Source organism: Daphnia pulex, chromosome 5 (genome assembly GCF_021134715.1).
Source record: "Daphnia pulex isolate KAP4 chromosome 5, ASM2113471v1".
Taxonomy (NCBI): Eukaryota; Metazoa; Arthropoda; class Branchiopoda; order Diplostraca; family Daphniidae; genus Daphnia; species Daphnia pulex.
Window position 1 is genome coordinate 3,221,998 of NC_060021.1, and position 26,404 is coordinate 3,248,401.

At 36.1% G+C, this 26,404-nt stretch overlaps 2 protein-coding genes and 2 long non-coding RNA genes across 10 annotated transcripts; 1 reads left to right on the forward strand and 3 right to left on the reverse strand.

The window, feature by feature from the left end:
* Positions 1-7: 7 nt before the first annotated feature.
* LOC124193530 lies at positions 8-2,813 on the reverse strand. 2 transcript variants are annotated; one of them, XM_046587396.1, is made up of 10 exons: positions 2,622-2,813; positions 2,508-2,565; positions 2,317-2,420; positions 2,027-2,249; positions 1,696-1,942; positions 1,502-1,640; positions 1,255-1,441; positions 578-1,190; positions 440-505; positions 8-376 (listed from the first exon to the last, which is right to left on the reverse strand). In XM_046587396.1, the coding sequence occupies exons 1-9, from the start codon at positions 2,664-2,666 to the stop codon at positions 460-462; spliced, it is 1,662 nt and encodes a 553-aa protein (XP_046443352.1). In that variant the 5' UTR covers positions 2,667-2,813; the 3' UTR covers positions 8-376; positions 440-459. The 2 variants fall into 2 exon arrangements, with proteins under 2 accessions (XP_046443352.1, XP_046443351.1); XM_046587395.1 differs by having other exon boundaries at positions 440-508; positions 2,622-2,801.
* A 260-nt stretch (positions 2,814-3,073) lies between these two features.
* On the forward strand, positions 3,074-4,314 carry LOC124193536. Of its 3 annotated transcripts, none has more exons than XR_006874305.1 (4): positions 3,074-3,254; positions 3,326-3,505; positions 3,565-3,970; positions 4,026-4,314. It is a non-coding gene; the product is annotated as an uncharacterized LOC124193536 (long non-coding RNA). The 3 variants fall into 3 exon arrangements; XR_006874304.1 differs by having other exon boundaries at positions 3,120-3,265; XR_006874303.1 differs by having other exon boundaries at positions 3,074-3,505.
* Positions 4,315-5,260: 946 nt separating this feature from the next.
* Positions 5,261-6,465, reverse strand: LOC124193744. Of its 3 annotated transcripts, none has more exons than XR_006874439.1 (4): positions 6,319-6,465; positions 6,068-6,247; positions 5,603-6,008; positions 5,261-5,547 (listed from the first exon to the last, which is right to left on the reverse strand). It is a non-coding gene; the product is annotated as an uncharacterized LOC124193744 (long non-coding RNA). The 3 variants fall into 3 exon arrangements; XR_006874438.1 differs by having other exon boundaries at positions 6,308-6,465; XR_006874437.1 differs by lacking the exon at positions 6,319-6,465 and having other exon boundaries at positions 6,068-6,301.
* A 240-nt stretch (positions 6,466-6,705) lies between these two features.
* On the reverse strand, positions 6,706-9,495 carry LOC124193743. Of its 2 annotated transcripts, none has more exons than XM_046587710.1 (10): positions 9,319-9,495; positions 9,205-9,262; positions 9,014-9,117; positions 8,724-8,946; positions 8,394-8,640; positions 8,200-8,338; positions 7,953-8,139; positions 7,276-7,888; positions 7,138-7,206; positions 6,706-7,074 (listed from the first exon to the last, which is right to left on the reverse strand). In XM_046587710.1, exons 1-9 carry the CDS (start codon positions 9,361-9,363, stop codon positions 7,158-7,160), a joined length of 1,665 nt encoding a protein of 554 aa, XP_046443666.1. In that variant the 5' UTR covers positions 9,364-9,495; the 3' UTR covers positions 6,706-7,074; positions 7,138-7,157. The 2 variants fall into 2 exon arrangements, with proteins under 2 accessions (XP_046443666.1, XP_046443667.1); XM_046587711.1 differs by having other exon boundaries at positions 7,138-7,203; positions 9,319-9,494.
* Between the last annotated feature and the right edge of the window lie 16,909 nt (positions 9,496-26,404).

Here is a 26,404-nt window from a genome sequence, read left to right on the forward strand (position 1 = left end):
TACAAAACTGTTGTTCAACAATTTTATCATATTGTTCAAATAGACAATTTTATCATATTCAATAAATCTTTAAGCCGAAATGAGATGAGTAGATATCAAATGAGAAACATACGGAGATGAAATTAATTTACGACGCAGTCAACTGTACAAAGAGTTGTTCGAAACGTAACAGTCTTACTAATGGGCAGTATGGAATTTAACTTGAATGGATGAGTTCTCCACTAATTTTAAGAAGGAAGGAGTAATTTAGAACCGGAAATCTACTGGAACGCTAGAAGTGGTAGCTGATTCTACGAGAAGGAAAGCGTAGAGGAGACGATGAATTAAAACTCATTTTTGGGTTTTTTCGATGGCCCTTGGATGAGTGGATGAGCTCCTATATACAAAAAAATAATGATTAAATGGTGTCTGTTCTCTTAAGATTTAATTTTGAAAGTACCATCGATGGACATTCCCGTTTTAACTCTTTTGCCAACTTTCTTCAAAACATTCTCCTTTCCTTCGGCTACTTATTCAGAAGAGAAAAGCCATTAGTGTTTGAAAATTACACGACACAATTAATCAGATAAAAACTAACCAGGTTTTGGCGTGTTGGTGTTTTTTACGACGCTGATTTTTCCTCCTTTTGGACCTTGGCGCTGTTTTCACGACAATCAATTCTTCGATGGGCTTCTTCAGATTCGCAGTAGTAGCTCGTCGAATTTTAGCGCAAGACTTGTTTTCCGTTTTCTTTTTGATGGCTTTTGATTTTAAAAGCAGATTACTAAACTGCAGAGCTAACTGCTTCGTATCATCTGTGCTGGCTCTCCCAGAAATTGTTTGATCACCACTCACTTCCATTCGAGTTGGTTCGGAGAACAACGCAAAAGGCGGCAAGATTGGTAATGGAATTGACGTTATCAGGGCATTAATCTTCGAATCAAAATTCATCTTCACGTCGGGAAACACTGACAAACGATGCATGCTGACGACCGATTGAAATGAGGAGCATTCCGGAAGATTTATAACGCTAACTACGAAAGGGTGGTCTTGAGACTCCAAAATCAGACATACAGTAGCCATATCACAAAGAAATTCTCCGTAACCAGATGGAAGAGGAGACGGAAATTTGGAAAAACGGAAAAATGGCCACCACCCCTTTCTGTCATGATGCCAAGCTTTAATGACAGCTTCCAGACAAACATCGGTTCCTGTAAATTGAAACAATATCGTAATATAGAAATAGGCAAAATATTAGGACATTCAACTTCAAACCTTGCAAACAAATCTTGTTCATCAGATTTGCCATTACATTCCATCCTTCTTTGACAACGTCAGACGGTGTGCGATAGGCATACGCATCTAGAAAATCAAACATGAGCTTGAGGCACTTCTTAAGACGGTCCTGACTGATGTCTCTTTCGAATTCGGACTGCAAATAAAGTTTACACAAATCCAAGACCTAAATATAAAAGGATTACATTTAGGCATTATCTTACAAGTGTAGGGAAAAATTTGAAACCTTAGGATTTGCTTGGTCGATCTCCGCTATCTTCTCAAGAAAGTGAATGTTTAATCCTTTAGTGCCGTTGGGAATATACACTTTCATTATTTCCAGAGCAAGAATAGCGCTTGCAATTCCGCCATCATTTGCAACGTATCTATAAAAATACAGATTAGAAAACGAACGTATCGGGAAAACAGAAATGAAATTACCCCCGTAAGAACAATTCAATTTCATCGTGAGCATTCAACTTAATAAGAATGGAGGTATAAGCTTCCAGAAAAGTAGGAATCATCCAGGGATGTTTAGCAAACATCAATGCCAATGTTATCTTCATCTCCTTAAGTACTTGTATGTTTTCTTCAAAACTTGGGAAATCAAGAGTTGTTTTATAGCCGGCAAGTAAGGCAGACGCAGCTGCAGCTTGAGACTCGTAACCACTAGCTCGGGGTTCATTGACTAAGAATCAGGGACACAAATGAAATTAACAATTAATTCTTTTTAACTCTGCTTAAAGTTAAAACAAAAACAAAAACAAAACACCTGTGAATTTTTGTGATTCAGCAAGAGCTGGGCCATACTTTTTCTCCTGAAGCAATAATAATACAGTGTTCACTAGAAACAACTCATTCACTGTTTGTGACTGAAGAAGAAGATCCTTCAGTTTTTGGAACAACAGATAAAAACATAGACTATCCTTATGTTTAGTGAGCAGGGTGGGTAACATGTTCCAGGTAAACTGCCGGCTTACTTGATTATTTTCCATCTGGGAAAGCGACATCCATCTGGGAATTAACATGTGCTATATAAATACAAAATGTTTATTTACATACCAAGTATTTTAAGCTCTTCAAACTTAGACCATCATTCCTCTCTTGTTGGGATGTTCTCAGACCAGCGAACAAATGTGTGGGCATATTCAATGTGGCTTCACACTCTGTGAACACAAAAGACATTTGATATTAGGAAATGCAACATATTGATAACTATATTCAGTTCATTCAACTGCCAATTAACTTATTACCATCTTTGTTTGAATTGTAACTGAACTTCCCCTCAGTGAACTCCTTTAAAAATGTTTTCTGAGACAAAAGATTTTTAGATAATGGGTGATTTGGAATGAAAATAACAAACTTACTATTAATTCTACGAAAGTATCTTCTTCAGTTCTATTTGTTGCCATTATTATGACCCATAAACTTCCCAAAATATAATCACAGAACACTAGAAATTAGTCAAATTCAGAATTTAAATGCGCCACAAAAAGTTCTCGATACTCCAAAGGCTGATACCGAACTGAAAGTCTGATATATGTTGCACTGTTGCGCAATAGACTACATTATTTTGTGGGGCGTCTACTAGCGGCATCTGGAAACTGGAATGGATCCATTGTCAGGTTAAATTCCTTAAAAGTAATTAAGAAAATGGAAGGATCCTTTACGCTCATTTTTTAATCTACTACACTTGCATTTATTTTTTTTTACTCATAAAATGTAAACCGGAGCGAAAAAAAAACGAACAATAATATCATCTCAAGAGAAAAATCGATTTGTTCAACCTGGCAACGCTATTTAGTTTGTCATTCCTACAATTTCAACTTGATCTCGGTCGTCTGGACGAACCCTACCGACTTTCATGGGTACGACATTTAGACGGTAGGGTTCGTCCAGACGACCCTAGGAACGGTAGCGCTCGTCGTGGCGGAGGGCTACAACAACATACTGTCTATATTGGTCAATATAAACAAAGCAGTTCAAAAGTGTCAATTCAGGTTTATTGCAGGTTTAGTGTCGTTACTTACAGTGTGTCAGGTAGAGATTTGATGAAAGATTCTCTGACCAGGCATCGAGCCAGAACCAAAGCCGATAAAAGAAAAAATTATGCTCTACAACAGGAACCTAAACATTCATGGAACTTCTTGGCAGTAATTTTGGCAGAGGCAGAGGCCGAGTTACCCAGTCTGATGAAGTTGTAGCAGTTTCTAATCAAGAAACTGCTAGTGAAATAACTCCCAGTCTAATGGTAAGTTTATCAATATTTGTGTTCAAGTTTACGATTAAAAAATGTTCCATTGTTTACAGAAAGAAGTGGTGTACAGGATATCATTCATTCAGTCGCACTGGAAAAGACATCATTGAAGCAAGCATTTCACAATTTCACAAGAAGAAAAAGGAACTAATCAAGAAAGCGAGTGGAAAACTTGCATGAAAGACAAGGAAGATGCTTGGGATTCCAAGAGAGATGCTGTCTTTCAAAACTACATTAGCTCCCGTTCCTACAGTGCAAGTAAATGTGGTGTATGTGAAAAAGTCACTAATCCTGTTTGTTGCTTTACTTGCAAGCAAGATTTCTGCAGCAAATGTGATATGATCACTCACCGCAAACTGTTGGTACTACACAATAGGGAGGTGTGTGAGAATGGCGAAAATTTAAAATTCTTGCGCCAAAACGAGTTCATATCTGAAGATGGGTACATCACTGTTGAAGGTAATAGCGGTTTCTTTAATTATATATGTAGATTAATAATTATCTTGTATTATAGTGTCCCTTCCTGAATGCAAAAGCCCTCATTCGTGTACTACGAAACCTGGTTCAAGAGACGTAACCGTAGTTACAGCCAATGGTAAATGAGGGCAACTTCACGGAGGACAACCGATTACCTGGATTACATCGACGAAGACACAAACAATTATCAAGACTACGCTGATGAAGAAAATGAAGACAACAATTATTATCCATCGTTTAAAACGCTCACATATATTGTCATGCAAATCTTGTAATCACATTTGAAATAGAGCTATTGTTTGAAGGGAATAAAAGTATTATTACGAGCTTTTTGATTTGTTTCATCAACATTATTCGTCATCCTTATAGGCCTTTCCGAGTCTGCGTGAAAATAAAATTCTTTCGCAGTTAATTATCCATGCGTATGTTCATAATAGACTTAATCTGACTTCAAATTTTTATTCAGCGTAAAAAGTTGAGTCAGAGATGTAATTTTCATTTATATTGGTGGTCAGCCGCATAGTAGCGTGCGTGAAACTAAAAAAAATCGTTCTCAGTTAATTACCCATGCGTGTGTTTATTTTAGGCTTATTCTGACCTGATATTCCGATTCAGCGTCAAAAGTTGATTAAGAGTTGTAATTTTCATTCATATTGGTGGTAGCCTGCGGGAGTTATTGGTTTACGACACTTTTTTTTTAAGGAAAAAAGCGCAGTAAGTCGCTTACCGGAACAGGGCGGACTTTTTTCAGAAAAAAATTAGATCTAAAAAAACTTAATCCCTCAGGCTACTACCAAAATGAATGAAAATAACAACTCTTAATCAACTTTTGACGCTGAATCGGAATATCAGGTCAGAATAAGCCTTAAATAAACACACGCATGTGTAATTAACTGTGAACGATTTTTTTTTTTTCACGCACGCTACTATGCGGCTGACCACCAATATGAATGAAAATTACAACTCTGACTCAACTTTTTACGCTGAATCAGAATATCAGGTCAAAATAAGCCTAAAATAAACACACGCATGGGTAATTAACTGAGAACGATTTTTTTTAGTTTCACGCACGCTACTATGCGGCTGACCACCAATATAAATGAAAATTACATCTCTGACTCAACTTTTTACGCTGAATAAAAATTTGAAGTCAGATTAAGTCTATTATGAACATACGCATGGATAATTAACTGCGAAAGAATTTTATTTTCACGCAGACTCGGAAAGGCCTATAAGGATGACGAATAATGTTGATGAAACAAATCAAAAAGCTCGTAATAATACTTTTATTCCCTTCAAACAATAGCTCTATTTCAAATGTAATTACAAGATTTGCATAAATATATGTGAGCGTTTTAAACGATGGATAACAATTGATGTCATCATTTTCTTCATCAGCGTAGTCTTGATAATTGTTTGTGTCTTCGTCGATGTAATCCAGGTAATCGGTTGTCCTCCGTGAAGTTGCCCTCATTTACCATTGGCTGTAACTACGGTTACGTCTCTTGAACCAGGTTTCGTAGTACACGAATGAGGGCTTTTGCATTCAGGAAGGGACACTATAATACAAGATAATTATTAATCTACATATATAATTAAAGAAACCGCTATTACCTTCAACAGTGATGTACCCATCTTCAGATATGAACTCGTTTTGGCGCAAGAATTTTAAATTTTCGCCATTCTCACACACCTCCCTATTGTGTAGTACCAACAGTTTGCGGTGAGTGATCATATCACATTTGCTGCAGAAATCTTGCTTGCAAGTAAAGCAACAAACAGGATTAGTGACTTTTTCACATACACCACATTTACTTGCACTGTAGGAACGGGAGCTAATGTAGTTTTGAAAGACAGCATCTCTCTTGGAATCCCAAGCATCTTCCTTGTCTTTCATGCAAGTTTTCCACTCGCTTTCTTGATTAGTTCCTTTTTCTTCTTGTGAAATTGTGAAATGCTTGCTTCAATGATGTCTTTTCCAGTGCGACTGAATGAATGATATCCTGTACACCACTTCTTTCTGTAAACAATGGAACATTTTTTAATCGTAAACTTGAACACAAATATTGATAAACTTACCATTAGACTGGGAGTTATTTCACTAGCAGTTTCTTGATTAGAAACTGCTACAACTTCATCAGACTGGGTAACTCGGCCTCTGCCTCTGCCAAAATTACTGCCAAGAAGTTCCATGAATGTTTAGGTTCCTGTTGTAGAGCATAATTTTTTCTTTTATCGGCTTTGGTTCTGGCTCGATGCCTGGTCAGAGAATCTTTCATCAAATCTCTACCTGACACACTGTAAGTAACGACACTAAACCTGCAATAAACCTGAATTGACACTTTTGAACTGCTTTGTTTATATTGACCAATATAGACAGTATGTTGTTGTAGCCCTCCGCCACGACGAGCGCTACCGTTCCTAGGGTCGTCTGGACGAACCCTACCGTCTAAATGTCGTACCCATGAAAGTCGGTAGGGTTCGTCCAGACGACCGAGATCAAGTTGTACAATTTTTTTTTTTTTCGTGGCGAAGTTGAAATTTCTGTCTAAATTTGTTGTTGAATTTTCATTATTTCTTATTTGATCGATGCGCATAGTTTGAAAATGGAAAGGTGGTTTAAAACAGAATAAGTCACGAGAAATAAAATTTAAAAAAAAAAAACCTACTACGGGAATATTATTAATAAAAAAAAGTAAAATATGGGGATTACAAAACTGTTGTTCAACAATTTTATCATATTGTTCAAATAGACAATTTTATCATATTCAATAAATCTTTAAGCCGAAATGAGATGAGTAGATATCAAATGAGAAACATACGGAGATGAAATTAATTTACGACGCAGTCAACTGTACAAAGAGTTGTTCGAAACGTAACAGTCTTACTAATGGGCAGTATGGAATTTAACTTGAATGGATGAGTTCTCCACTAATTTTAAGAAGGAAGGAGTAATTTAGAACCGGAAATCTACTGGAACGCTAGAAGTGGTAGCTGATTCTACGAGAAGGAAAGCGTAGAGGAGACGATGAATTAAAACTCATTTTTGGGTTTTTTCGATGGCCCTTGGATGAGTGGATGAGCTCCTATATACAAAAAAATAATGATTAAATGGTGTCTGTTCTCTTAAGATTTAATTTTGAAAGTACCATCGATGGACATTCCCGTTTTAACTCTTTTGCCAACTTTCTTCAAAACATTCTCCTTTCCTTCGGCTACTTATTCAGAAGAGAAAAGCCATTAGTGTTTGAAAATTACACGACACAATTAATCAGATAAAAACTAACCAGGTTTTGGCGTGTTGGTGTTTTTTACGACGCTGATTTTTCCTCCTTTTGGACCTTGGCGCTGTTTTCACGACAATCAATTCTTCGATGGGCTTCTTCAGATTCGCAGTAGTAGCTCGTCGAATTTTAGCGCAAGACTTGTTTTCCGTTTTCTTTTTGATGGCTTTTGATTTTAAAAGCAGATTACTAAACTGCAGAGCTAACTGCTTCGTATCATCTGTGCTGGCTCTCCCAGAAATTGTTTGATCACCACTCACTTCCATTCGAGTTGGTTCGGAGAACAACGCAAAAGGCGGCAAGATTGGTAATGGAATTGACGTTATCAGGGCATTAATCTTCGAATCAAAATTCATCTTCACGTCGGGAAACACTGACAAACGATGCATGCTGACGACCGATTGAAATGAGGAGCATTCCGGAAGATTTATAACGCTAACTACGAAAGGGTGGTCTTGAGACTCCAAAATCAGACATACAGTAGCCATATCACAAAGAAATTCTCCGTAACCAGATGGAAGAGGAGACGGAAATTTGGAAAAACGGAAAAATGGCCACCACCCCTTTCTGTCATGATGCCAAGCTTTAATGACAGCTTCCAGACAAACATCGGTTCCTGTAAATTGAAACAATATCGTAATATAGAAATAGGCAAAATATTAGGACATTCAACTTCAAACCTTGCAAACAAATCTTGTTCATCAGATTTGCCATTACATTCCATCCTTCTTTGACAACGTCAGACGGTGTGCGATAGGCATACGCATCTAGAAAATCAAACATGAGCTTGAGGCACTTCTTAAGACGGTCCTGACTGATGTCTCTTTCGAATTCGGACTGCAAATAAAGTTTACACAAATCCAAGACCTAAATATAAAAGGATTACATTTAGGCATTATCTTACAAGTGTAGGGAAAAATTTGAAACCTTAGGATTTGCTTGGTCGATCTCCGCTATCTTCTCAAGAAAGTGAATGTTTAATCCTTTAGTGCCGTTGGGAATATACACTTTCATTATTTCCAGAGCAAGAATAGCGCTTGCAATTCCGCCATCATTTGCAACGTATCTATAAGAATACAGATTAGAAAACGAACGTATCGGGAAAACAGAAATGAAATTACCCCCGTAAGAACAATTCAATTTCATCGTGAGCATTCAACTTAATAAGAATGGAGGTATAAGCTTCCAGAAAAGTAGGAATCATCCAGGGATGTTTAGCAAACATCAATGCCAATGTTATCTTCATCTCCTTAAGTACTTGTATGTTTTCTTCAAAACTTGGGAAATCAAGAGTTGTTTTATAGCCGGCAAGTAAGGCAGACGCAGCTGCAGCTTGAGACTCGTAACCACTAGCTCGGGGTTCATTGACTAAGAATCAGGGACACAAATGAAATTAACAATTAATTCTTTTTAACTCTGCTTAAGTTAAAACAAAAACAAAAACAAAACACCTGTGAATTTTTGTGATTCAGCAAGAGCTGGGCCATACTTTTTCTCCTGAAGCAATAATAATACAGTGTTCACTAAAAACAACTCATTCACTGTTTGTGACTGAAGAAGAAGATCCTTCAGTTTTTGGAACAACAGATAAAAACATAGACTATCCTTATGTTTAGTGAGCAGGGTGGGTAACATGTTCCAGGTAAACTGCCGGCTTACTTGATTATTTTCCATCTGGGAAAGCGACATCCATCTGGGAATTAACATGTGCTATATAAATACAAAATGTTTATTTACATACCAAGTATTTTAAGCTCTTCAAACTTAGACCATCATTCCTCTCTTGTTGGGATGTTCTCAGACCAGCGAACAAATGTGTGGGCATATTCAATGTGGCTTCACACTCTGTGAACACAAAAGACATTTGATATTAGGAAATGCAACATATTGATAACTATATTCAGTTCATTCAACTGCCAATTAACTTATTACCATCTTTGTTTGAATTGTAACTGAACTTCCCCTCAGTGAACTCCTTTAAAAATGTTTTCTGAGACAAAAGATTTTTAGATAATGGGTGATTTGGAATGAAAATAACAAACTTACTATTAATTCTACGAAAGTATCTTCTTCAGTTCTATTTGTTGCCATTATTATGACCCATAAACTTCCCAAAATATAATCACAGAACACTAGAAATTAGTCAAATTCAGAATTTAAATGCGCCACAAAAAGTTCTCGATACTCCAAAGGCTGATACCGAACTGAAAGTCTGATATATGTTGCACTGTTGCGCAATAGACTACATTATTTTGTGGGGCGTCTACTAGCGGCATCTGGAAACTGGAATGGATCCATTGTCAGGTTAAATTCCTTAAAAGTAATTAAGAAAATGGAAGGATCCTTTACGCTCATTTTTTAATCTACTACACTTGCATTTATTGTTTTTACTCATAAAAGGGAAACCAGAGCCATTTATTATGGTTACGGCTCTCAACGTTAATGGCTTCCATAAGCTTTTGGCGTCGTCTTGATTCTGTCCATGGACTACTCAATATTAAGGACGGGATTCTTTGCTATGTCGTTAAAGCTAGTCGTGTGGGGCATTTTCATGAAAACATTAATAAAAAACATAAATAAATTCAGTTTTTTTCGCTGATTCCAACTATGGATAGAAATCTTAGTGCAATAAACTAATCATTAAGATATTATAAATTTACTTTCAGAAGTAGGAATAAAAGGACAAAACACCGGTGCCATCTAGCAACCAAACACCCTAAGCTCTTAAGAATATACGCTACACGGTAAAAGATAGTTATGCAGCTATGTCAGAGGACTAGAGATAAGAGAGTGGTATCTCTTTCTCTCGGTATGCATACATGGGCATCTGCTTGCAAACTAACTAGAGCTTAGGAGGTTCGGTTCCTAGATGGCACCGGTGTTTTGCCTTATTTCAAATTTTCCGTTAAGGAATTGGAAATATCTCTATAAAAATAAATGTTAGGTATAGGAACATATGGTAATTCTATGGTTATTTTTAAATTCTGATTCTGATCCTCCCACAAAAAAATTTACATGGCCGACATAGGAAACGCCGAAAAGTCCCGTCCTTAATATTGAGTAGTCCATGTTCTGTCTTCTTCCAAAAAATCCTGCTACCTGGTGGGTGTGTGCCAACACCACGTGTCACCCTCCACCGTTTACCAGACATAAGGAGATGGGACATCTGATAGGGAATGCCACCATGACACTTTTTGTCGCGCCATCCAGCGGCTAATGCCCTCCCTTCATCATTAGCAGCCAAATTCCCAGCAATTCTGGCCCCAGCTGATTTGAAGTTTCAAGGGAAACCCAGTGGAGGACTTGAATAGAGCAAATTGCCAATCCCCCTCCAGCATAAAAAATATAGCCCGTCACCATAAAAAATATTAATTACTACTTTTTGCTCATAGATATTGATATTTTTGTAGAGTAATAATGATCAAGAAGAAAAATGTGTATGTTATAGCTGATCAATGGGAACGGTCCAACTCAAACCTTTTTCATCAAATCAAATTGAAAAGACTCAGAAGAAGGGAACGGTCCAACTAAAGTTCTCATTGTTGAATTTAACTTTAGTATTAAGCTAACAGAAATAAGATACCAATTATTGAATAGCACTTGCTGTATTAATACCCGAGTAATTTAACAAAGTGGATACAGTTTAAATTGCTTTTTACAAAACTCTATTTCACCTTTTCGGACAGAGACAGGTACACACCAGTTCAGAACACGTGAAGTAAGCAAGTCAGAACAGACGACGGTTGTGCAAGACCGCCAAACCTTGGGAAGGGAGGTGTTGTGGGTTTCCGCAACACAAATAGGTTTAGGCAACAGTGTGAGAATAATATTTGAAATCAACACTTCCCCTCAAATATTAAGCTCTAAATTTTGATTGGAACAATTCCTAGGGCATCTCGTAATTTTTCAAATCTTGGGACTGCCAATGGCTTTGTGAGTATACCAGCAAGTTGTTGCTCCGTGTTGATGTAAACAACACTGATTGTTTTCTTCTCTTGCAGCTCTCTGATGTAAAAGAGTCGCACATCGATATATGTTTTGTGCGTTGATGGAAGGTAGGGTTATTCACTAAAGCAATAGCACTTTGATTATCACAATAAAGAGTTGTTGAGCGATCATCTATTCCTAGTTCGGATAGTAATTGTTGAAACCACACAGCTTCTTTAGTGGCTTCTGCAGCTGCAACAAATTCGGCTTTTTTTGTGGTGCAAAGTGCTACACACGGTTGGCGCCGGCTGGCCCATGAAACTGGTTCTCCAAGATAAAGAAAAAGGAAACCAGATGTAGAGCGGCGAGTTTGTAAATCTCCGGCATAATCTGCATCACAAAATCCGATTAGTTGGTCGCTGGATCTTCCAAAGCACAAACCATAGTTTTTGGTTTTGATGAGGTAGGCTAGAATCCTTTTGACTGCACGCCAGTGTTGTTTTCCTGGTTTCTGAGCGTAATGTGCCACTTGTCCTACAGCATAGGCGATATCTGGTCTAGTCATGACCATGACATGCATAAGGGATCCTACAGCTTCTCTAAAGGGGATAGTTTTCATTTCCGCTTCTTCTTCTTCATTCTGGGGTGACATGTCAGGAGATAGTCGACAGCAAGGATCAGCCGGGACAGGAAGGGGTGTACACGTGGTCATGTTGAATCTTCTAGCTATCTTCGTGATGTAGTCCGGCTGTGAGATGTACATCATGAGTTTGGGGCGATCTCGATTGATGTCAACGCCGACAAACCGCGCGGTGCGCAGGGAGAGAGCGGATCTCAACTTTTAGGCTGTTTCCAGATTTTTCAGGATATCCGTAAAAGTTTGTTTTCTACTGCTGAAAATGATTCCGTCATCGACATAAATGATGAGCACAGTGAATTCCTCTACTTCCCCTTCACGTTGATGTCGGAAATATACGCACGGGCCAGTTTTACTTTGGGTTAGGCCAAACTTGACAATGAATGCGTGAAATGTTTGATTCCATGCCCGTGATGCTTGCTTCAGGCCGTATAAGCTCTTCAACAATTTGCATACTTGAGTTTCCTTGCCTGGAATGATGAAACCTTCTGGCTGCTTCATATAAATTTCCTCTTGAAGGTCACCATTGAGAACGCCGTCTTGATGTCGAGTTGTATCATTTCTAGATCCTTGGCTGCAGCAATAGCAAGTACGGTGCGTAGTGAATAATGTTTCACTACTGTCGAAAAAGTGTCGACATAGTCAAGGCCATAGACTTGAGAGTAGCCTTTGGCTACAAAACGGGCTTTGTATCGTGGAGCGATTTGCTTGTATCCAGGTTTGAACGTAAAAACCCATTTGCCTTCAATTGCTGACCTGTCTGGTGGAAGTGGGCAGAGAGTCCATGTATGGTTTTGAATAAGGGATTCGTGTTCGTCAAAGATGGCCGGAATCCACTGATTTGCATCTGGACACGTTGTTGCTTCAGTATAGCTGGATGGTTAAACAGGTACTGCATTGGTGTCTTCAGTACTAGCAGGCATTGCGAAGCAAACAGCTTGACGTCCTAGTGATTTCCTATAAGCTAGGTAGCGTTCACTGTAGTGGGGAAGACGTGATGATCTGCGGATGCTAGTCGTCTCATTGCGGTCATCGGTATTCGGAACATCAGCAACGTTGTTGTTGTTTTCTAAGTTGATGGGATCTTGTACTGCCTCTTCTTGAATGATGTCATGGGTAGGTTCATCTCGATGCGGAACTGCTTCGGACATGATTTCAAGGTGATTCATTTCTTCAGGGAAGACTTGATCAACTTGAATTGCTTTATTAACTGGATCATAGTTGCTTGGCTGTGCTGTGGTAGTAAGTTTTTGGTCAGCTTCAACTGCATTATCAGTGGGATCACAAATAATGGGTTCTGTTCTGCGAGTAGGTTCCGTCCATTGAGGTCCATTATGCTTTTTCGTCGTTGAGTACATGACCGTTTCATCAATTTTGACATCGTAGCTCACGATTATTCTTGGTGATGGAGAGGTTACGTAGATGCGGGAGGCTTTTTGAGTGTTGCTAACTCCGTAAAATGCTCCTTCTAAACACCTTGCGTCCAGCTTTTTGACATTTGGGCATCTTACAAATGCTCTAGATCCAAAGATGCGGATGTTGGAGGTATCCGGTTTTCTTCCGCTCCACGTTTCAAATGGTGTGGGATGGTACACGGTTGCGGATGTAGACAAGGTAACCAACAGCTTCCGCCCAGAGTGTAGGTGGTAGGTTCCTGGCGAGAAGCATGCTACGAGCACCATCTAGGAGCGTCCTGTTTCCTCTCTCAGCAACACCGTTTTGAACTGGTGTATACGCAGCACTGGTTTCGTGGTAGATGCCCTTCTCTGCAAGGTATTTGTTGAACTCAGTTCCAGTGTATTCGCCTCCATTATCCGAACGTAGAGTGCGAACAGTATTGCCCGTCTCATTTAGAAGGGAAGCGAAAAAGATCGAAACAATGCGGGAACTTCAGATTTACATTTCATGAAGTAAATAACTCTCCAGCCTGAAAAGTCATCTGTAAATAATACATAATAACGTGCGTTACCAACGCTGGGGGATGGCATTGGACCTTCAACATCCGAATGGATTAATTCTCCAACACGCGTAGCTCTCTTTCTTCCAGATTTTAGTGGTTGTCGATGAAATTTTCCTAATTCACACGCAGTACAAAGTGTTTTAGGAATTTTTTCATTTGTTAGGTGAAGTCCGGATATAAGATCTTGGGAAACCATCTTCAGTATGGTTTGATGATTCATATGGCCCAGCGCCCAGCCATTGATGCCAGACGATAAGGGAAGCTCGTAGACCGGCCTGTTGAGCTAAGTCGATGTGGAATGTTGTTTTGTTGCAGGTTGTCTGAGGTTGTAGGTCTAGAAGATAGAGGGTGTTCCCAGTGCGTTTTCCTGTTAGTACGAGTTGGTTTCCACGATATAAGAATACTTGATCATCAGAAAATCTTGCTTCTAGTCCGGAACTTGTAGCTGCACCGATTGAGAATAGGTTGGTACCAAGACCTGGTACATAGAGGACATCTTCGATGAGTCTGGTTGATGTTTCGCCATTGACATTGATAGTAGCTCTGATGTGGCCTTTTCCTAGTACCTGGAGATGGGTGTCTCCTATTCCAGCAATTGACCAGGATCCAGGTTGAATTGGTATGGAATTTTCGAATAGATTCTTCTTGTCTGACATATGTTGAGTTGCTCCAGAGTCTGCGAAGAAGGCGAGAATACTCTTCGGGTTGAAAGAAGTTGATGACAATAGTGCCTGGTCTTTGTTGGCTTGCTCCTCTCTTTCAACCCTCTTCTTCCTTCTGCAATCTTTTGTCTCATTACCAGATATGAAGCAATAACCACATCGGACGTCCAGTCGTGGTGATTGTCGATTGACTCCATGCAAACATCTGCCACCTCTTCTGTTGCCACGGTTTCCTCGTCCTCTTGTCTGACCGTATGCTGCAAAAGCTTGATTAGAGCCATCAGTTCTTTCGTTGGATCTAAGAACATTTTCTTCTGAACGGAGGCGTTGTAGTAGATTGTCAATCGTTCTTTCATTCAGAGGAACATTTGCCCAGACAGATCTTACAACTCTGAACTGTTCAGGAAGTGTGGCAAGAGCCTTGGTTACAAGCTGCATCTCATCAAGAGGTTGTCCAAGTTCTCTAAGTTTGTCAACAATCGATGAGAGTTTTCGAATGTGGGTAGTCATATCATCATCTATATAAATAAATTTGATGATTAGTGGTATGTTTAAGCAGTGTGTGATTATGTTGAGTATACCAGGGTGATGAGTGAATTCATAGAATGATTGCCACAACAGATGAAGATTCTCAGCTGCTCTAAGCCGGTACTGTGTGTCCAATCTTGTCCACATGATTGCAGCTGTTTCACAGGAGTACAAACTCTCTTTCATTGGCTTAGTTAGTGTCGCAAAGATGTAGTTTCTGGATGTTACATCTCTGAGAATCCAAGCATCAATCGCAGCAACATTTGTAATACGTTGTGGATTATCAGGATCATCCCTTATCTGTAAAAGATAGATTTGGATTTTAGTAAGCATGTGTATATTGTTATACATGGAAGCTTGATTAGACATGTGTAAGTTTAAATAGTGCTACATGTGTTAAATCTATACACGTGTGTGAACATGAGAGTGAGTTACACATGTGACCATGTCTACGAGTCATACATGTGAACATGTGTATAGTTACATGTGAACATGTGTGGGAATTATACATGAGAAATGTTGTGTATCACAGGGTCATATGTGCTTAACGTATATGAGTGTGACGAAGACATGCGTAAAAAATTTCAGAATGCTTTGGTTACCTCTTCGGGCAATGTGTGCCCTTCTCTTCCTTCGACAAGTCCAAGTAGCCCAAGTTGTTGGAAAATCATTCGCAATTCAAAATTCCACTCACGGAAATTGGTACCGTCGAACTTAGGTACATGGTTAACATCTCTAAGATGATTTTCAATAATCTGATTGGCCATCTTATTTCGTTAAAGGGAACAAAATACTGGGCCCATAACCTGTTGAATTTAACTTTAGTATTAAGCTAACAGAAATAAGATACCAATTATTGAATAGCACTTGCTGTATTAATACCTGAGTAATTTAACAAAGTGGATACAGTTTAAATTGCTTTTTATAAAACTCTAAGTCACCTTTTCGGACAGAGAAGGTACACACCAGTTCAGAACACGTGAAGTAAGCAAGTCAGAACAGACGACGGTTGTGCAAGACCGTCAAACCTTGGGAAGGGAGGTGTTTTGGGTTTCAACAACACAAATAGGTTTAGGCAACAGTGTGAGAATAATATTTGAAATCATCTCATTCCAGTCCCTTTACAAATGCGAAGTCAGGCTGTTTAGGAGAATTTCAGTTGGACCATTCCCTAATAATAATTTTGTTTAAGTAATAATATCTTCTTTTTGAAGAAGACATTGACTGTATCATGGGAACGGTCCCACTCCAACCCTTTACATCAGGAATATGTTTGAAGTGACTCAATATTGTCACGTCCCGTCCTGTTCGCCTTACTTTGTGAGCGCTAGATGGCCTTGTGTCGCTTGGCGTTCTAGTTAAACCAGATTTGTCCCTCTATTCTTTTTCAGAGTTCGCCTGCTGTTGTTTCGGTCCGGTCGCAAGCTTGTTTGCTCTGTTCCTTTGTGTGTGTCTTCTCTTCTCTGCGTGTGTGTGTTTAGCTTTACTGAAGTGTGTGTTACTCGTGTTAGTTTAGACCCACTAGGGGCACCATCGGAGTAGTTAAGTAGTTTAGTGTAGACCGATGGTGTGATTCACTGTCCCGTACTGTGCCAGTGTTGTCGGCCAGCGTCTCAGTGATTTACATTGTAGTGTCGCATTCAACGAGTGTACTGAACTTATTGCCCGTGACAATATAAGGGAACAGTCCAAATAAATTTCTCATTCGCAGTATACTTTTATAGTAATGAAGTCATGGACCACGAATGAAGAATTTAGTTGGACCGTTCCCTTCTTCTGAGTCTTTTCAATTTGATTTGATGAAAAAGGTTTGAGTTGGACTGTTCCCATTGATCAGCTATAAAACACAAATTTTCCTCCTTGAACCTTATTACCTAACAAAAATATCAATATCTATGAACAAAAAACAGTAGTTAATATTTGTTATGGTTACAGGCTATATTTTTTATGCTGGAGGGGGATTGGCAACTTGCTCTATTCAAGTCCTCCACTGGTTTCCCTTGAAACTTCAAATCAGCCGGGGCCAGCATTGCTGGGAATTCGGCTGCTAATGATGAAGGGAGAGCATTAGTCGCTAGATGGCGCGACAAAAGTGTCATGGCCGCTTTAACACGGCAGTGTCCGATCTCCTTATCTCTGCCGTTTACTGCCCATTTTAATTTCTAAGTTCTAACAGCATTGATACGTTATTACAATACTTAGTCGTTATAGGTTTGGTTGGCTATCTTAAATCTTAATTGGTTTCCACTTAAAGTGTTATAAAATACTTAAATTTAAGCAAAACAAAAAAAAAGAAATGTTGCCCTGTGGGCCCGAAACCAAGTTCCTTTGGGTGGTTCTACAGTGCTATACCCACTACACCACTTGCTATTGCTTTTCACTTGTATTTGGTTCAACGGCTTTGTAATATTTTTGTACAACGGCTTATCTTTCGTCGTTTTTCATTAAGTTGAGTTTATCACCGCTAGATGCGCTCAGACTTGGAAGAAGTTCGAGGGGGCGGAACTGAGTTTGAAGGAGGCATGTCCGTAGAGGACCCATCAAGACGAAGCCATCTCCGAGAGAATCTTCCGCCATAAGTGACGCGTAACCATAAGTATGGCTCTGCTTCTACTTTGAAAAAAGTTCTACTTTGAAAGAAATTCTACTTTGGCAAAGTTTCTATTTTGACAAAAGTTCTACTGTGGCAAAACTTCTACTTTGACAAAAGTTCTACTGTAGCAAAACTTCTACTTTGAAACTGAATAGCAAAACAGTCCGACTTTACGCTAGACCAAAGTTCCCCGGATTTGACCGGGGCTCAGGTTACTCGTCATAGAAATAAAATTAACTTTGTTGATATTTTTACTAGCTATCCAGTGAGATCAAAAATGAAAAAAAAAATACAATACTGTTCATGTTTGGGAATGAGTTCCATGGAATAATGGGAAGAAAGTGTCAACACTCAGTAAGTTGCAAATAGTCAGAAATTTTTCTGGTAATTTCCAGAATAAAAACATAGTGCTAAATTGTAGTGAGAAATATCCATAAAATAGGATCATTTCTACACTTCTTTGGTGTAATGGTTAGCGCGTCGAGTGTATCAGTAAGTTGTACGACGGCTTGAACGAGCGTTCATGGTACCGCATACATGAGTCAATCAGTAAGTTGTGCGACGGCTTGAACTAACGTTCATGGTACCGTATACATGATCCTATCGATTTGTGCAAACTTTTATACCGAGTATTGTATTTTGATTTTTTATCATTTATTATTTCATTTATCATTTATTTTTATTATTTATTTTACCAAATTAGATATTAAAGAAATATTGACAATAGTAAGTTCGGTACTTTGACGGTAAATCTATGTTAGAGGTTCGAACCTTGGCAAGAGCCATCCTTTTTATTATTTGATTCTTCAAATACATTTTCATTTACTTATATGCATATAAAAAATTAGCATAAAATAAAAAATTATGTTTTTTAGCGGGTTGTTAGGTAAAAGATCTAACGAAAGAGATTCGAGAAGACTTGAAAGAAATCAACATTCTGTGTTTGACGTTTTTGACTATCGATTTAAGTTGCAAATAGTCAGAAAGAGTTATTTTAATCTGAATAACTTTTGAATAGAACATGAAGATCATAGAAATAAAATTAACTTTGTTGATATTTTTACTAGCTATCCAGTGAGATCAAAAATGGAAAAAAAAATACAATACTGTTCATGTTTGGGAATGAGTTCCATGGAATAATGGGAAGAAAGTGTCAACACTCAGTAAGTTGCAAATAGTCAGAAATATTTCTGGTAATTTCCAGAATAAAAACATAGTGCTAAATTGTAGTGAGAAAAATCCATAAAATAAGATCACTTATACACTTCTTTGGTGTAATGGTTAGCGCGTCGAGTGTATCAGTAAGTTGTACGACGGCTTGAACGAGCGTTCATGGTACCGCATACATGAGTCAATCAGTAAGTTGTGCGACGGCTTGAACTAACGTTCATGGTACCGTATACATGATCCTATCGATTTGTGCAAACTTTTATACCGAGTATTGTATTTTGATTTTTTATCATTTATTATTTCATTTATCATTTATTTTTATTATTTATTTTACCAAATTAGATATTAAAGAAATATTGACAATAGTAAGTTCGGTACTTTGACGGTAAATCTATGTTAGAGGTTCGAACCTTGGCAAGAGCCATCCTTTTTATTATTTGATTCTTCAAATACATTTTCATTTACTTATATGCATATAAAAAATTAGCATAAAATAAAAAATTATGTTTTTTAGTGGGTTGTTAGGTAAAAGATCTAACGAAAGAGATTCGAGAAGACTTGAAAGAAATCAACATTCTGTGTTTGACGTTTTTGACTATCGATTTAAGTTGCAAATAGTCAGAAAGAGTTATTTTAATCTGAATAACTTTTGAATAGAACATGAAGATCATAGAAATAAAATTAACTTTGTTGATATTTTTACTAGCTATCCAGTGAGATCAAAAATGGAAAAAAAAATACAATACTGTTCATGTTTGGGAATGAGTTCCATGGAATAATGGGAAGAAAGTTTCAACACTCAGTAAGTTGCAAATAGTCAGAAATTTTTCTGGTAATTTCCAGAATAAAAACATAGTGCTAAATTGTAGTGAGAAAAATCCATAAAATAAGATCACTTATACACTTCTTTGGTGTAATGGTTAGCGCGTCGAGTGTATCAGTAAGTTGTACGACGGCTTGAACGAGCGTTCATGGTACCGCATACATGAGTCAATCAGTAAGTTGTGCGACGGCTTGAACTAACGTTCATGGTACCGTATACATGATCCTATCGATTTGTGCAAACTTTTATACCGAGTATTGTATTTTGATTTTTTATCATTTATAATTACCAAATTAGATATTAAAGAAATATTGACAATAGTAAGTTCGGTACTTTGACGGTAAATCTATGTTAGAGGTTCGAACCTTGGCAAGAGCCATCCTTTTTGTTATTTGATTCTTCAAATACATTTTCATTTACTTATATGCATATAAAAAATTAGCATAAAATAAAAAAATATGTTTTTTAGTGGGTTGTTAGGTAAAAGATCTAACGAAAGAGATTCGAGAAGACTTGAAAGAAATCAACATTGTGTGTTTGACGTTTTTGACTATCGATTTAAGTTGCAAATAGTCAGAAAGAGTTATTTTAATCTGAATAACTTTTGAATAGAACATGAAGATCATAGAAATAAAATTAACTTTGTTGATATTTTTACTAGCTATCCAGTGAGATCAAAAATGGAAAAAAAATACAATACTGTTCATGTTTGGGAATGAGTTCCATGGAATAATGGGAAGAAAGTGTCAACACTCAGTAAGTTGCAAATAGTCATAAATGTTTCTGGTAATTTCCAGAATAAAAACATAGTGCTAAATTGTTGTGAGAAAAATCCATAAAATAAGATCACTTATACACTTCTTTGGTGTAATGGTTAGCGCGTCGAGTGTATCAGTAAGTTGTACGACGGCTTGAACGAGCGTTCATGGTACCGCATACATGAGTCAATCAGTAAGTTGTGCGACGGCTTGAACTAACGTTCATGGTACCGTATACATGATCCTATCGATTTTTGCAAACTTTTATACCGAGTATTGTATTTTGATTTTTTATCATTTATTATTTCATTTATCATTTATTTTTATTATTTATTTTACCAAATTAGATATTAAAGAAATATTGACAATAGTAAGTTCGGTACTTTGACGGTAAATCTATGTTAGAGGTTCGAACCTTGGCAAGAGCCATCCTTTTTATTATTTGATTCTTCAAATACATTTTCATTTACTTATATGCATATAAAAAATTAGCATAAAATAAAAAATTATGTTTTTTAGTGGGTTGTTAGGTAAAAGATCTAACGAAAGAGATTCGAGAAGACTTGAAAGAAATCAACATTCTGTGTTTGACGTTTTTGACTATCGATCCAAGTTGCAAATAGTCAGAAAGAGTTATTTTAATCTGAATAAATTTTGAATAGAACATGAAGATCATAGAAATAAAATTAACTTTGTTGATATTTTTACTAGCTATCCAGTGAGATCAAAAATGGAAAAAAAAATACAATACTGTTCATGTTTGGGAATGAGTTCCATGGAATAATGGGAAGAAAGTGTCAACACTCAGTAAGTTGCAAATAGTCAGAAATTTTTCTGGTAATTTCCAGAATAAAAACATAGTGCTAAATTGTAGTGAGAAAAATCCATAAAATAAGATCACTTATACACTTCTTTGGTGTAATGGTTAGCGCGTCGAGTGTATCAGTAAGTTGTACGACGGCTTGAACGAGCGTTCATGGTACCGCATACATGAGTCAATCAGTAAGTTGTGCGACGGCTTGAACTAACGTTCATGGTACCGTATACATGATCCTATCGATTTGTGCAAACTTTTATACCGAGTATTGTATTTTGATTTTTTATCATTTATTATTTCATTTATCATTTATTTTTATTATTTATTTTACCAAATTAGATATTAAAGAAATATTGACAATAGTAAGTTCGGTACTTTGACGGTAAATCTATGTTAGAGGTTCGAACCTTGGCAAGAGCCATCCTTTTTATTATTTTATTCTTCAAATACATTTTCATTTACTTATATGCATGTAAAAAAATTAGCATAAAATAAAAAATTATGTTTTTTAGTGGGTTGTTAGGTAAAAAATCTAACGAAAGAGATTCGAGAAGACTTGAAAGAAATCAACATTCTGTGTTTGACGTTTTTGACTATCGATTTAAGTTGCAAATAGTCAGAAAGAGTTATTTTAATCTGAATAACTTTTGAATAGAACATGAAGATCATAGAAATAAAATTAACTTTGTTGATATTTTTACTAGCTATCCAGTGAGATCAAAAATGGAAAAAAAATACAATACTGTTCATGTTTGGGAATGAGTTCCATGGAATAATGGGAAGAAAGTGTCAACACTCAGTAAGTTGCAAATAGTCATAAATGTGTCTGGTAATTTCCAGAATAAAAACATAGTGCTAAATTGTTGTGAGAAAAATCCATAAAATAAGATCACTTATACACTTCTTTGGTGTAATGGTTAGCGCGTCGAGTGTATCAGTAAGTTGTACGACGGCTTGAACGAGCGTTCATGGTACCGCATACATGAGTCAATCAGTAAGTTGTGCGACGGCTTGAACTAACGTTCATGGTACCGTATACATGATCCTATCGATTTGTGCAAACTTTTATACCGAGTATTGTATTTTGATTTTTTATCATTTATTATTTCATTTATCATTTATTTTTATTATTTATTTTACCAAATTAGATATTAAAGAAATATTGACAATAGTAAGTTCGGTACTTTGACGGTAAATCTATGTTAGAGGTTCGAACCTTGGCAAGAGCCATCCTTTTTATTATTTTATTCTTCAAACACATTTTCATTTACTTATATGCATGTAAAAATATTAGCATAAAATAAAAAATTATGTTTTTTAGTGGGTTGTTAGGTAAAAGATCTAACGAAAGAGATTCGAGAAGACTTGAAAGAAATCAACATTCTGTGTTTGACGTTTTTGACTATCGATTTAAGTTGCAAATAGTCAGAAAGAGTTATTTTAATCTGAATTACTTTTGAATAGAACATGAAGATCATAGAAATAAAATTAACTTTGTTGATATTTTTACTAGCTATCCAGTGAGATCAAAAATGGAAAAAAAATACAATACTGTTCATGTTTGGGAATGAGTTCCATGGAATAATGGGAAGAAAGTGTCAACACTCAGTAAGTTGCAAATAGTCATAAATGTTTCTGGTAATTTCCAGAATAAAAACATAGTGCTAAATTGTAGTGAGAAAAATCCATAAAATAAGATCACTTATACACTTCTTTGGTGTAATGGTTAGCGCGTCGAGTGTATCAGTAAGTTGTACGACGGCTTGAACGAGCGTTCATGGTACCGCATACATGAGTCAATCAGTAAGTTGTGCGACGGCTTGAACTAACGTTCATGGTACCGTATACATGATCCTATCGATTTGTGCAAACTTTTATACCGAGTATTGTATTTTGATTTTTTATCATTTATTATTTCATTTATCATTTATTTTTATTATTTATTTTACCAAATTAGATTTTAAAGAAATATTGACAATAGTAAGTTCGGTACTTTGACGGTAAATCTATGTTAGAGGTTCGAACCTTGGCAAGAGCCATCCTTTTTATTATTTGATTCTTCAAATACATTTTCATTTACTTATATGCATGTAAAAAAATTAGCATAAAATAAAAAATTATGTTTTTTAGTGGGTTGTTAGGTAAAAGATCTAACGAAAGAGATTCGAGAAGACTTGAAAGAAATCAACATTCTGTGTTTGACGTTTTTGACTATCGATTTAAGTTGCAAATAGTCAGAAAGAGTTATTTTAATCTGAATTACTTTTGAATAGAACATGAAGATCATAGAAATAAAATTAAATTTGTTGATATTTTTACTAGCTATCCAGTGAGATCAAAAATGGAAAAAAAAATACAATACTGTTCATGTTTGGGAATGAGTTCCATGGAATAATGGGAAGAAAGTGTCAACACTCAGTAAGTTGCAAATAGTCATAAATGTTTCTGGTAATTTCCAGAATAAAAACATAGTTTTAAATTGTTGTGAGAAAAATCCATAAAATAAGATCACTTATACACTTCTTTGGTGTAATGGTTAGCGCGTCGAGTGTATCAGTAAGTTGTACGACGGCTTGAACGAGCGTTCATGGTACCGCATACATGAGTCAATCAGTAAGTTGTGCGACGGCTTGAACTAACGTTCATGGTACCGTATACATGATCCTATCGATTTGTGCAAACTTTTATACCGAGTATTGTATTTTGATTTTTTATCATTTATTATTTCATTTATCATTTATTTTTATTATTTATTTTACCAAATTAGATATTAAAGAAATATTGACAATAGTAAGTTCGGTACTTTGACGGTAAATCTATGTTAGAGGTTCGAACCTTGGCAAGAGCCATCCTTTTTATTATTTTATTCTTCAAATACATTTTCATTTACTTATATGCATATAAAAAATTAGCATAAAATAAAAAATTATGTTTTTTAGTGGGTTGTTAGGTAAAAGATCTAACGAAAGAGATTCGAGAAGACTTGAAAGAAATCAACATTCTGTGTTTGACGTTTTTGACTATCGATTTAAGTTGCAAATAGTCAGAAAGAGTTATTTTAATCTGAATAACTTTTGAATAGAACATGAAGATCATAGAAATAAAATTAACTTTGTTGATATTTTTACTAGCTATCCAGTGAGATCAAAAATGGAAAAAAAAATACAATACTGTTCATGTTTGGGAATGAGTTCCATGGAATAATCGGAAGAAAGTGTCAACACTCAGTAAGTTGCAAATAGTCAGAAATTTTTCTGGTAATTTCCAGAATAAAAACATAGTGCTAAATTGTAGTGAGAAAAATCCATAAAATAAGATCACTTATACACTTCTTTGGTGTAATGGTTAGCGCGTCGAGTGTATCAGTAAGTTGTACGACGGCTTGAACGAGCGTTCATGGTACCGCATACATGAGTCAATCAGTAAGTTGTGCGACGGCTTGAACTAACGTTCATGGTACCGTATACATGATCCTATCGATTTGTGCAAACTTTTATACCGAGTATTGTATTTTGATTTTTTATCATTTATTATTTCATTTATCATTTATTTTTATTATTTATTTTACCAAATTAGATATTAAAGAAATATTGACAATAGTAAGTTCGGTACTTTGACGGTAAATCTATGTTAGAGGTTCGAACCTTGGCAAGAGCCATCCTTTTTATTATTTTATTCTTCAAATACATTTTCATTTACTTATATGCATGTAAAAATATTAGCATAAAATAAAAAATTATGTTTTTTAGTGGGTTGTTAGGTAAAAGATCTAACGAAAGAGATTCGAGAAGACTTGAAAGAAATCAACATTCTGTGTTTGACGTTTTTGACTATCGATTTAAGTTGCAAATAGTCAGAAAGAGTTATTTTAATCTGAATTACTTTTGAATAGAACATGAAGATCATAGAAATAAAATTAACTTTGTTGATATTTTTACTAGCTATCCAGTGAGATCAAAAATGGAAAAAAAAATACAATACTGTTCATGTTTGGGAATGAGTTCCATGGAATAATCGGAAGAAAGTGTCAACACTCAGTAAGTTGCAAATAGTCAGAAATTTTTCTGGTAATTTCCAGAATAAAAACATAGTGCTAAATTGTAGTGAGAAAAATCCATAAAATAAGATCACTTATACACTTCTTTGGTGTAATGGTTAGCGCGTCGAGTGTATCAGTAAGTTGTACGACGGCTTGAACGAGCGTTCATGGTACCGCATACATGAGTCAATCAGTAAGTTGTGCGACGGCTTGAACTAACGTTCATGGTACCGTATACATGATCCTATCGATTTGTGCAAACTTTTATACCGAGTATTGTATTTTGATTTTTTATCATTTATTATTTCATTTATCATTTATTTTTATTATTTATTTTACCAAATTAGATATTAAAGAAATATTGACAATAGTAAGTTCGGTACTTTGACGGTAAATCTATGTTAGAGGTTCGAACCTTGGCAAGAGCCATCCTTTTTATTATTTTATTCTTCAAATACATTTTCATTTACTTATATGCATGTAAAAAAATTAGCATAAAATAAAAAATTATGTTTTTTAGTGGGTTGTTAGGTAAAAGATCTAACGAAAGAGATTCGAGAAGACTTGAAAGAAATCAACATTCTGTGTTTGACGTTTTTGACTATCGATTTAAGTTGCAAATAGTCAGAAAGAGTTATTTTAATCTGAATAACTTTTGAATAGAACATGAAGATCATAGAAATAAAATTAACTTTGTTGATATTTTTACTAGCTATCCAGTGAGATCAAAAATGGAAAAAAAAATACAATACTGTTCATGTTTGGGAATGAGTTCCATGGAATAATGGGAAGAAAGTGTCAACACTCAGTAAGTTGCAAATAGTCAGAAATTTTTCTGGTAATTTCCAGAATAAAAACATAGTTTTAAATTGTTGTGAGAAAAATCCATAAAATAAGATCACTTATACACTTCTTTGGTGTAATGGTTAGCGCGTCGAGTGTATCAGTAAGTTGTACGACGGCTTGAACGAGCGTTCATGGTACCGCATACATGAGTCAATCAGTAAGTTGTGCGACGGCTTGAACTAACGTTCATGGTACCGTATACATGATCCTATCGATTTGTGCAAACTTTTATACCGAGTATTGTATTTTGATTTTTTATCATTTATTATTTCATTTATCATTTATTTTTATTATTTATTTTACCAAATTAGATATTAAAGAAATATTGACAATAGTAAGTTCGGTACTTTGACGGTAAATCTATGTTAGAGG

Bases quoted from the DNA above. Each gene is read 5' to 3' on its own strand.
- LOC124193530 (XM_046587395.1), bottom strand. From the start codon at position 2,666: ATGGCAACAAATAGAACTGAAGAAGATACTTTCGTAGAATTAATA. The intron at 1,442-1,501 runs GTTTCAAATTTT...TTTTATATTTAG, and splicing joins TCGACCAAGCAAATCCTAAG to GTCTTGGATTTGTGTAAACT. The intron at 1,191-1,254 runs GTTTGAAGTTGA...TTCAATTTACAG, and splicing joins GAACAAGATTTGTTTGCAAG to GAACCGATGTTTGTCTGGAA.
- LOC124193743 (XM_046587710.1), bottom strand. From the start codon at position 9,363: ATGGCAACAAATAGAACTGAAGAAGATACTTTCGTAGAATTAATA. The intron at 9,263-9,318 runs GTAAGTTTGTTA...CTTTTGTCTCAG, and splicing joins ATACTTTCGTAGAATTAATA to AAAACATTTTTAAAGGAGTT. The intron at 8,947-9,013 runs GTATGTAAATAA...TCGCTTTCCCAG, and splicing joins TGAAGAGCTTAAAATACTTG to ATGGAAAATAATCAAGTAAG.